We start from the raw sequence: 12,057 nt of genomic DNA on the forward strand, positions 1-12,057 counted from the left end.
TTCCTAATAGATATAGATTTGTCAAATAATAGATAAATGGTAAAAATCATGAGGTTAGAAAGATTAATTTGATTTTATATAAAAAGCGTATGGATGAATGATGTTCTCATGATGGTTTAACGTGGATATCAACCATAAATATCAAAATACGAATCCTTTAGCTTTTTTTATTTAATTAGCCATTTTGCAATATACATGAAAGTCATTGATTAAAAAAATAGGTGTACAACCCGTATATTACACTGGTTGATTAAAAAAAATACAATATTAAAATGTAAATAATAAATATTTTTTAAAATAAAATATTGAAGTAAGGAATGAAGAAACATATTAATTACAATTTAGTATAATATTTATTACATTTGATACTTTACAGATATAAGTATAACTATTATATGATATTTTAATTTTAAAAATTGAAAAAAAAAACCATAAAATGACACATGGATATTATTTATTTAAGAAATATCACAAAATGACAAATGTCAAAACTCATTAGAGATTGACATGTGGCAAAATTATCTTCATTTATTATAGTAGATATTGAAAAATAACTAAAATTATGAATATATGTATTTCGGATATCCGAAATATCCGATTTTTTTTTAAATCATTATCCGAATCCGAATCTGAATAAAAGGATATCTGAATTTCGAATATCCAAAAAACCGGATATCCGAAATTTTGGATCGGATTTTCGGATTTTTCGAATCGGATATTTGGATGCGGATATTTATGAACACACCTAGGTGAGATGCAATGAAAATGATATCACTTAGGGTATGGAGGTTATGGACCAAACTTTTTTTAAAAGTGCAAGTAAAAGACAACTAATAAATAAATTTAAAAGAAAGTTGATAAGGGTGAATTAGTTATTTCAGATTTGATATAGACTACATCACAGACAAAAATAAACCATAAAGACCATTCAAATTAATCAAATTTGTTAGGGATCATATATGCGAAATACCCAAAACACACAGACTATTCGTGTGATTTATTCAAAAGTTAAAAAAACATACCAAGTGATAAATATAAACGATATAAGTGCTTAAAATCAACAATTTGATTAGAATAGGGTGATAACATTTTGAAATAGATATTTTGGACATGAAAAAATAAAAAACTGGAAAAATTTATAAAAATAAAAAATATGTACATATTAAATATTTTTAGTCAATGAAATGTTAAAAATAAGTCTGAAATGAGCTATTTAAATTAAAATAACCATTTTATAAAAAATAAAAATGAGAGTTATTCTTATTAACCTTCTAATAGTTAATTTAATAATATCCTTAAAAATATGAAATTATTATGAATACTTTTTAGTTTAACCTCTAATGTGCATATTATATTATTATAATAATTTGATGAATCGGTTCCCACTTCCCGTTAGACTTCATTTGACCTATTTTTCTTCTATTTCTATCTTTCAAGATTTCAGCATTTCCAAAAGGTTGGTTTTCTCATTCCGTATTAAAACCCCTGTCTACTTTGACTTTTAAGTTCCATCCAAAAGTTGACTATAAACCTATGTTCTTTTTTGTCTCCATCGCAGTGGATATACCCAATAGAGTTAAAAAATAGAAGGAATAGAAACAACTTTATGTAAAGAGATTGTGATTTTTCAGAGGCTTAAACTTACTTTTATTGATAATATTTTAAATATTTATTAGAGGATCGATGAAATTTTGTGTAATTAAAGTATTGAAATTAAGAATATCGATGAAATTTTTTGTAATTAAATTATTGAAATTATGAATCAAAAAATAGGCAGCTTACTGATTTATATAATAACATATAACTTGTTAGTAATTGTTTATTCATTTATTGAATTAAGTCAAACATTTAAAAAAAATTATGTATGCAAATAATAGATTAACGCATAGTTCCATAAATTGTTAAAAATTATTTCGTTGGATATTTTAGTGAAACTGTATACATCCGTCATATAAACAAGTTATTGAGTACCACAATCAAGATGATCTACTTATTACCACTTAATATATACGAAACACTTTAAAATAAAACTAATCCATGATAACATCCTCACGTACTTTGACCTTTTGGTGGCATGTTGAGAACAAGAAAAAAACAAGTCACTAAATTTAATTCGTTGAAAGCTAAAAAAAAAAGATTTATTGGGTGGCATGGGTGGACATCTTTGTCTTCTCGCTAACTGTTAGAACGAATTGAATGGCTCTTCTATTTGGTCTTCTGTTATTCGTTCGACACATAAATATTTTGGTCAAGATAATGGTGCAATTGCAAAAAAGTCATATAATGGAGTTTGGCGGTCTATTGTATTGATTCAGGAAGACTTAGAAATGAGAATTGATATGTTTGATTTATTTGAGAAAGGTTGGAAATGGCTCAAAAACTCGTTTTTAGTAAGACACATGGATCGAAATTCTCCCCTTAAAGATTGATTCCCTCTCTTGTACAACATTGAAAAAGAAAACTATTGTTTAGTCTATGATACAATACATGTCCATAATGATTGCTCCTGTTCATGTTTGTATACTTAGGGTGTTTGAGATTGCTCTTTAAACTCCAAAATTGTTTTCGGCAAAAATGTTTATTCACAGATGATAAAAATAAGTTTAAAAATGTTTATTGACAGATGATAAAAATAAGTTTAGAAAAAAATGTTTGAATTATATATTACGGTGAAAAAATCTAATAAGTCAATAAGTTAAAAAGTGATTGACTTAAAATATCTTTTTGAAACTATTGCGGTAAAAAAAAATTAAAAAGTCAATGTTCTACATGCTTTTTAAAATCCTTTTCTTGAAGCTAATAGAAAAGTTATTTTGAAAAAAAATGATTTTAAGTTTGCCAAATATTTTTTTTTCACTTATTGGTTTTTTCAAAAACACATAAGTTGTTTTGAAAAACAATCTCAAACACCCTCTTAGAATTGGAAAATAAGCAAAAATGATGGACCGGAAGAAAGTCAATTTTCAAATATAATGATTTGAGAACTTTTCTTTTTACAAGTGATAGTTGGCGATGGCTAGGAGGAAACGATGGTTGTTTTTCTCTTAAATATTTGAGAGAAGTAATTCCTCGACTAGGATTTCTTACCGGTACGCGTTAAAGTGGAACTCTTGGGTACCAAACAAAGTAATTTTCATTTCCCGGAGATTTAAACAAAATAGGATTAACACCCTCATTTTCAGGTGTGATTTCTCAAAACAGATTTGGAATTGGACACTGAGTTGGAGCAGATCAATCTTGGGCATTTTTAAAACCTTCAACAGTTAATTGATAGCTTCGTGATCAAACTATACGACCCAAAAAAACAAAAACTTAATATGGACCTTGTTTCGCATGGTCATCTAGTCAATTTGGAAGGCGATGAATACAATTTTATTCAATAAAAGGCGACCCAGTCCAATGAAAACATCCGATGAAATTCAATTAACTATATTCAGTTGGATTAAGTTTTGAGTAAAAATTCCTATTAGGGATAAACGTTTTAACCGGAAAACCAAATTTGAATCGTAACAGAAACCATAACAGGTTGGATCCGATTAGTGGTTTTCGTATGATTCCCCCAATCCATCATTTTCGGTTTTTAGTTCTTTCAGTTCCGATCCGAGCTGATTCTAACACCGAACTCCTTCTTAGATAACACATTTCATAGTAAAAGAGAACCGAACCCGAACTGAAACCGTTTAGTTGTATTCGTTTTCTTAACCGATATTCGGTTCTTCCAGTTTCGGTCTGGTTATGGTCAATTCCGGACCGATTTACATCCCTAATTCCAAGTCTAGAATGGAACTTTTAGCGTTGTTCGCCTCATATATGCGGCTTTACGTAAGGTGGGTGGTTAGGGATTACTTTTTCATAATCTTTTGTGTTTTTTTGACATATTTTACACATAGTATATTTTTAGTTTGAGTTTGGTGTGTGGTTTCTTTTCAGGGTTAGAAATCATGTAGGGATTCACATTATGTATGATGATATGTTCTTGGCGTTAGTGTTCTTTTGTGATTGTTCATAAGGGTGGTTTAATCTTGGTGTGTGCAACATTTTTCATTGTGTTATTCTAATTCAGAGGTGTTTCTCATAGGTTTTATATTTAAGGTGAAAATAAACTCACAAGTTCATTCCTGGTGATAGATGTGTATGATGTTGGTGTGCTTCTGCTTCCATTATTAATGAGAGATGATGTTGCTCATGTTGGTTTTATTTGACTAATTTATATCTCTATGTTCCTAGAGGTTTCCACATGAAGATGCCATTTAGTTTGGGTCCAAGGTTCCTATTCAATAATGTTCCAATTTTCAACCCAAAATTTTCATTTTTTAATACAAAAGAAAACCATACTGATTTCATTCTTAAAATAATAAATAACCAATTATCTAGACATCTAATATCAGAGTTATAAAATCAAATGTGTTGAACATCTCAAAACCATAAAAGCAGATGTAATGCAATCACGTTGCGCCCTTCCTTTTGCTAGCAGAAGTACCTGAAACATTTAAAACTTAAAATTGTAAGCACAAAGCTTAGTGAATTCCCTAAGATACCACATTCCATACAAGATAACGATCATAGCCTAACGATTATGTTTCAGTTAAGCGGGCCGAGACATACATACATTCGGGCCCAGCCCAATAAGCATATCCAACTCCCAAATCAGCTCAGGTGCACGACCACCTGATAAATCATCCAAGAGATTTACAACAAACTTCCTGGTTCGAAGTTTCAAAACCAACACCCAACACTGGTAATCAAACTCCTAACAAACAACCCAGAAAAGCAAGCAGGGATCCATGAATGCAAACACTCAGCAAACACGGCACAGTGATCAGTGTTGGTTGATCGTTGACTTTGATTGTTGACTGTTGACTTTTTGACTAGTTTGACTTTTAGTCAAACTTAGGAGGTTGAGTAGTAGAATGAGGTTAGACCTCTGTTTGGTTTAGGTAGTATGTGTAGCTAATTCAGTGTCACCGTGGGGATTATCTTTTCAGCTCTTGATTCATGTGAATCAACGGTCAACAATTAAAGTCAACGATCAATCACCATCGATGACCGCGCCGCAACTAATCTTGTAATGTCCCGGTTTTACGTTTAAAATTTTCAAATTTTAGTATAAATAAAACACCACTGATTATAAAAACCAAGTCGATAAAACCCAAGTGTATCAAATACAATCACCTCAAATCAGGGTATTGATATGTGCATATGTTACCATGTATTTCGTCCATATTTCTAATACTTTTAGCTACAATTATGCTTATTTTGGGACATAAGGTACTTATTATGTTTGAAATCTATTTTGTAGTAGCAAAGACATGCCCAAGATGAATAGGAAGCAAACGAGGAGCTGGAAGCAGGAAAATGTGGGATAAGACAAAAAGAAGACAAAGAAGGTTTGAAAACAGAAGACCATACCGTGGTAAATGGAAGATTCTCGACCAATGAGCTTACTTGGAGAATACGGGATTTAGTGGAAGACCACGACGTGGTGCCTACTTACCATGTCGTGGTGATCAATTTTATGGAAACTATATATATATATATATATATATATATATATATATATATATATATATATATATATATATATATATATATATATATATATATATAGGGAGAGGATCAAATGAGAACACCTAAAAGGTTGAGAACGCGAGAACAGTTCTGGACCAATTAATATATAAGGGCATATTAGTAACTGTATATTTTAATTAAATTAAAATTAAATCAAATACAATCAAATTGCCTTAAATTTAGGATCGGTTACCAAAAAACAAAGAAATATTCAATTTTTTATTTTTTTATTAATGGAATATAAAAAACGTTTTTAGTCAAATTTATTTAAAATCTTAAAATAAATCTAAAAAAAATCATTTTATTCTCCTATTTCACGTTTTTGTTTTTCAAAAAAATGAATAGAAATCCAATTTCAAATGAATACACTTGTATTCACAAACGAAATGTTTCTTCAAAAAACCAAATACTACTCCAATCACAAATGAATACACATCAAATTACAAATAATTCAATGCCTTTTTCATCAATTGAAATGAATACACTACTATTCATAAATAAATACAATCATTTATACATTAATACACTTCTATTCACAAATGAATACACTGCTATTCATAAATTAATACACATTCTATCATAAAATGCATACCTCTAATCATAAATAAATACACTCATTCACATGAATACACTAAAATTCATAAATACGTACAACCATTCACACATGAATACATTGCTATTCATAAATACACTGCTATTCATAAATAAATACACATTCTATCATTAACAAGTACAATACCCTTATTTAACAGAACATGCAAAAACCTTCATAAATCTAAATTTGAAACCTTTCATCAAACAATCCCTTCACATCTTCAGAAAAACATTTCTCTCTTTCTTCTTTATAAACCTCACCATCTTTTCAAATTAAAGCGGTCTCAGAGCAGCTTGAAATGTATTCCGATTGAAGGAAGAACAATTTCATTTTCCTGTGTCGTTTAAGATGGATGTCTGATTGCAATCTTAAGAGAAAGGTGGAATGATTTCATCTTCGGAAATGATGAATCTGAGTTCTAGAAACAATAATGTGGGTGTGAGATTATATCTTAAGAACTTTAGATTATTTGACAATAAAATAAGTGAACAAAAGGTTAATACAACCTTTATTTAATTGTCTTTCAGAAGTACAGGATGTCCAAATTCATCCATGAATCATCCAAAGGCAAGTTTAATTGGTTAAACCACTCCAGCCATCAAACTAAACCAAACGACCAACAATTGATGCTACAACTGAAATGATATAAGCGAACAAAAGAAGGAAGGATTTCACCTGTCTTCAGCAATGATGAATCTGAGTCCCAAATCAGGAAACAATAGCTAGTTCGAAAGAGAAAGGCAGAATGATTTCATCTTCTTGTGTGTTTCAAGACGGATATCCGATTGCGATTTGAACCAGGTACACACCTCCCTCTCAGTTTTCCATGAATTGATTGGAGGTCTGATTGAGATCGAATTACAGGAGGCCGACTGGAAATCTACTTGCAGGTCTGATTAGGGATACGAAAATCGAAGGTGTAGTGGAGGTAGGCTAAGAGATGAAGATATCTTTAACATTGATGGGTTTCTCATCTTGAATCGAAGATGATGATGGAGGTTGATGGTTAAACCCGATGCTAGCGATGGTTGTGGATCAATGATGTAGGGCTGTGCAAAATTGGTGGCGTATGGATGAGATGATGATGATGAACAGATGGAGACGGTGGAGGTGTACCTAGGTTTACAGAGAGATGAAGAGAGAGACGGGAAATGGAAGGAAATAGGTGAGTGATTGAGGAATTACAGGAATTAACTAACGGTGGTATAGGTCCAATTACTATAATACCCTTATCACCATTTAAAGTTACACTTTAATACCTATAACTTTTAGAATTTTACATAAATTGCTCGTTTGATAATAGCCTTAGATTTAATTATTTAAATGGGCCAGATGTGTTCTCGCGTTCTCAACCTTTTAGGTGTTCTCATTTGATCCTACTCCTATATATATATATATATATATATATATATATATATATATATATATAGATAGAGAGAGAGAGAGAGAGAGAGAGAGAGCTAGGTTCAAATGTGGATTGACATCTATTGTGTGGACGTGTGGATAATGCTATTCTGTGAAAATGACAAAGAAAATTTGTTGTTTGATAATATGAATACCTTCAATCTTATATAATTATTGTAACTATTACACATTTTCACTAATTAAATCGTCTATAAGGTTATTATAGACTATTTTTAATTATTATCATTCTGTCAGAATTTAATCAGGATGTTTATTGAGTCGTATTCTGTAAGAATAAAAATAAATGAAAAATGATGAATGAGAACAAAAATAAATTAGAATTAGTGAAAATCCATTAAAATAACAATAGTTCTGTAAGATTGAACGTATTCACATTAGTAAATAACATATTCTCTTAGTAATTCTCATAAAATAGCATTATCCACACGTCCACACAATAGTTGTCCATCCACATTAAAACCTAGCCCTATATATATATATATATATATATATATATATATATATATATATATATATATATATATATATATCCGAACATTAGGTTGAATGGAGAGACTTAATTCTGGCCAATTTTTTTAGAGGGATTACGACTAAAACCTCTAGAAACCTTGGAGAAGATCAAGAATCGATTGGAGCTCAAGGGTTGAAGAGATATAGAAGAATTCTACATAGATCTATTTGGTTTGCTAAGCATTACTCATGTCTAGTTTAAATTGCATTGATTTAGTGTGTTTTTTTATACTATGAGAGGCTAAAAACATTATACTTGTGTTTGGTGAAGATGAACCAGATCCTAATGTGTTGATTTCGACTTATGGATGATATATGTTGATTTTACTTGTGTTTGATAATTAAAATCCTAGCATGTTGAAGTTCTAGTTTATATTGCTTATTAATCAAGTTTTGTGTGATAGATGATCAATCTAGTTGCATAAATTTGTTACCTAATTGTTTATATTTATTAAATAATTAGAGGTAAGGTTAATCACATCTTAGATTAGGTAATTAAAGCTAGTAACTTTAACTGTGTAGAGAGCATAATTAGTCGCAATTTGTGTTTGGTTGCTTAACTTGATCGTAGGAAAGTAGCTATTATATTTATCATTCATAGTCCAATTTGTTGTTATATCGATGTTGTGTTTAACCTTTGCTTGACCATTGCATGGTAATTCATAAATTAATACATCTAGGTATTTGATCATAATAACTAGTTATCGAATTGGTAATCGATATATTCCATCTATTAGAAATCAACCATAGGAGAAGGGGAAATCGGATCTGAACATTCGTACTCTTATATCTTGAAGAAATTCGTTTTATTTGCTTAGTTGTGAGTTTGGTCATAATTTGAATTAAGTTCTTATGATCTTGCTTGGAAAATAAGTAAAAACCCCCACTTTAAGTTTGTTTTCTTAGTCTAATTAAAAGTAACTATTTTATAAATTAAATTTCGTTCCATGTGTTCGACACCTGACTTACCTAAGCTATTCTATAATACGACTAGGTACACTGCCTATAGGTGCATAAGTTAGTTAAGTTAGTTAGGTTATAAATTTTAAACTAGTAGGTAATTTTGTGCACATCATATTTTTGGTGCCGTTGCCGGAGAATGGCTTATTTGATTTTAGTTTAATTGTTTTTAGTTATTCGATCCTTTTTGCGGGGTAAAACCCCCCAAAAAGTTATACTTTTGCATTTATTTTAATTTTTCTGTCCGAGTAGCTACCACGTCGTGGTCATCTTTGCCACGTGGTCGTCACGTTTCAGTCAGTTTTTAGTTTATTTGTTGTTATTCGTTTCACGTGTTTTTTTATTTTGTTTTCGTTTCAGTAATTTATGACCCGAGGATGCAAAACTCAAATAGTTCCTCCAATTCCAGATCCAGAATCAACTACCACAAGAAGAAACGAAAGAAAGGTGGCAAGTCTAGCAACACTTTCCAATCTGACAAATTTGAAATCTTCGAAAGAACTCCAAATAAGAATGAAGTAGGATGCGAGCCAGAAACCGAAGACAAATCCGAAGAAGACATAATAAGCGAAGTTGAAGAGATGTCAGATATCACGACCATGACGATGGGGGAGTACAAGAAAAGGTTGCGTAACGACAACGGTCCAGGTCTTGTGCCACCTGAGATTCCAACTGATAGGGGTTTTGAGATCAAGGGGCACAAGGACATTCCTTTTTCCAGGAAAGATTATGAAGATGCTTTCAAGTACATCGATGAAGTTTTGGACATTGCTAATTATTTCACTGTCCCAAATGTTTCAAGAGATACAATATTACTGAGAATGCTTCCCGTGACATTTACTGGAGATGCAAAGATATGGTTGAAGTCATTAGCTCCTGGAACAATAAGGACTTGGGACAACCTTCGTTTAGCGTTTATCGAGGAATTTAGTCCTCCCTCAAAGCTATCTAAACTCAAGAAGAAGATAGCCAACTTTCAACAAGAAATGGAAGAGTCATTATACGAAGCGCGGGAAAGATATAAATTCCTTCTAAGAAATTATCCTCAATATGACTTGAAAGTGAAACAAGAATTCTCTATTTTCTATGATGGGGTGAATGTTACACCAAGGCAACTCCTTGATGCTCAAGCACCAATGACAAAGAAAGAACCGGACACCATTAAAGAGCTAATTGAAGAATTCTCAAAACACTAACGAGAATACCATAATCCACACAAAGATGTTACAAGAGGTAAAGGAGATGGAGGGAACGAGAACGTAGCTGCAATCATGGCTAAACTACAGAATATGGATAGGCAAATGATGAAATTGGATCAATCTATACACGTCATAAGAGTTGGATATGACAATTGCAATGGACTGCATTTAACGAAGGATTGCGATTTGGATAAGCACGGGAATAAGAAAGCGCAAGTGTTTTACTCTAGTGGTGATAAATATGATGAAGACTGGAGAAAGAAGAAGAAGGATTGGTAGCCTTATAACGAGTACATGAAGCAAAAGGACGAGAAGTATAGGCAATTCGGTCGAGGCTACTACCAAATAGAACAACTACCAAAAAGAAAAACCACCATGTGAGAGGAAGATGGATTTTGAGTCAATGCTTAATAGGTTTATGGAAGCCTATGAAAAAAGGCATGATGCTACTGATTCTACCATGATAAATTATCAAGCTTCCATAAAAAACATTGAGACTCAATTTGGGAAATTAACAACACTTGTTAATGAGAGGTTACCACTTAAAAATCCCGACCAAAAATAACAACCTCATGTAATGACGATTTACAATGAGAAAGAAGTTAATTATGAGCCATTAGTGATCCATGATGCAGCTACTACACAGCCCGATCCATATTTGGAAGAAGAGAAGCCTGAAGAACAAAAAGCAAAATCTGAGTCGAGTTCTGTTCCTTCACCACGTCGTGGTGACCCTGCCATGCTGTGGTTACTGGAGAACCAAAATTCTTCTCCTTTAAATTCGTACCAGCCTTCTTTTCCATTCCCATATCGAGCTCTTAAGCATAATCTGGAGCTGGAACAGAAGAAGTTCATGTAACAAATATTATTTATCTCAATTAATGCTCCATTCCTTAATTCCATGGCTAAGCTTCCTAAGTTTGCTAAAGATGTGATGAATAATCGAAAAGAATTGGAGAAAGCATCCATAATCATGGTTAATGAGATATGTTCAGCAGCAATAATTGATGGATTGCCAATAAATATGGATGATCCGTGCCAATTAACTTTCCCTTATGAATTTGGCAATTCTACTTCAATAAATGCTTTAGCCGATTCGGGGGCTGGCATTAATCTTATGCCCTGTTCTTTTTACAAGAAGCTCGATCTACTACCACTACAAAACACAAGGATGACACTTCGAATGGCGGATCACTCAATCATTCATCCACACAGGATCATTGAAGATTTATTGGTGAAGGTTGGAAAATTTATTTTTCTAGTTGATTTTGTGGTATTGGATATGAAAGAAGATGAAGAACTGCCCATAATCTTAGGAAGACCATTCTTGAGCACCGCAAGAGCACTTATAGACATCCATGACTCAAAGCTCACACTTCGTGTAGAAGATGAAAAAAATAACTTTTGAAATGAATCAAAAAGTGAATTATGACAAGCCTAGTGATGAAGTGTTAGGGGTGAATGCTTTGGAAGAAGAAAATCTTAACGAGCTAGTTGGGATAGAGAAATTGATAAAGGAAGAATTGAAAGCTTGGTAGAAGCCTAAAGTGGAAAAAGTAAAATGTTCAAAACCAAGAACTTCAATTCCTATGACATTTGAGGTGTTTGCGTTCACTACGACCACAATTTAAGAGGAAGCAATTAACAAAGAAGAAAGCGATTCGGGTGATATTGGGGAGATAAATGATAAGGAGAGGGAGGAGGAAATAAAAGATCCACAAATTTCCAAGATGGAGTTAGACAAAGAGGAGCATAAAGAAGATGAAAAGAAGTATACAGAGATGAAAGGAAAAAGCAAAG

At 32.0% G+C, this 12,057-nt stretch overlaps 1 protein-coding gene across 1 annotated transcript; it reads left to right on the forward strand.

Moving 5' to 3' along the window:
• Window positions 1-11,158: 11,158 nt before the first annotated feature.
• LOC145112050 (uncharacterized) lies at window positions 11,159-11,665 on the forward strand. The gene has a single exon (XM_079048262.1). The coding sequence runs from the start codon at window positions 11,159-11,161 to the stop codon at window positions 11,663-11,665; it is 507 nt and encodes a 168-aa protein (XP_078904388.1).
• The last annotated feature ends 392 nt before the right edge of the window (window positions 11,666-12,057 follow it).

The sequence above is a fragment of the Lactuca virosa genome, chromosome 5 (genome assembly GCF_052849685.1).
Source record: "Lactuca virosa cultivar CGN04683 chromosome 5, Lactuca_virosa_CGN04683_v6, whole genome shotgun sequence".
Classification (NCBI taxonomy): Eukaryota; Viridiplantae; Streptophyta; class Magnoliopsida; order Asterales; family Asteraceae; genus Lactuca; species Lactuca virosa.

Excerpts from the sequence above, each read along its gene's own strand:
- LOC145112050 (XM_079048262.1), top strand. The coding sequence starts at position 11,159 with ATGGCTAAGCTTCCTAAGTTTGCTAAAGATGTGATGAATAATCGAAAA.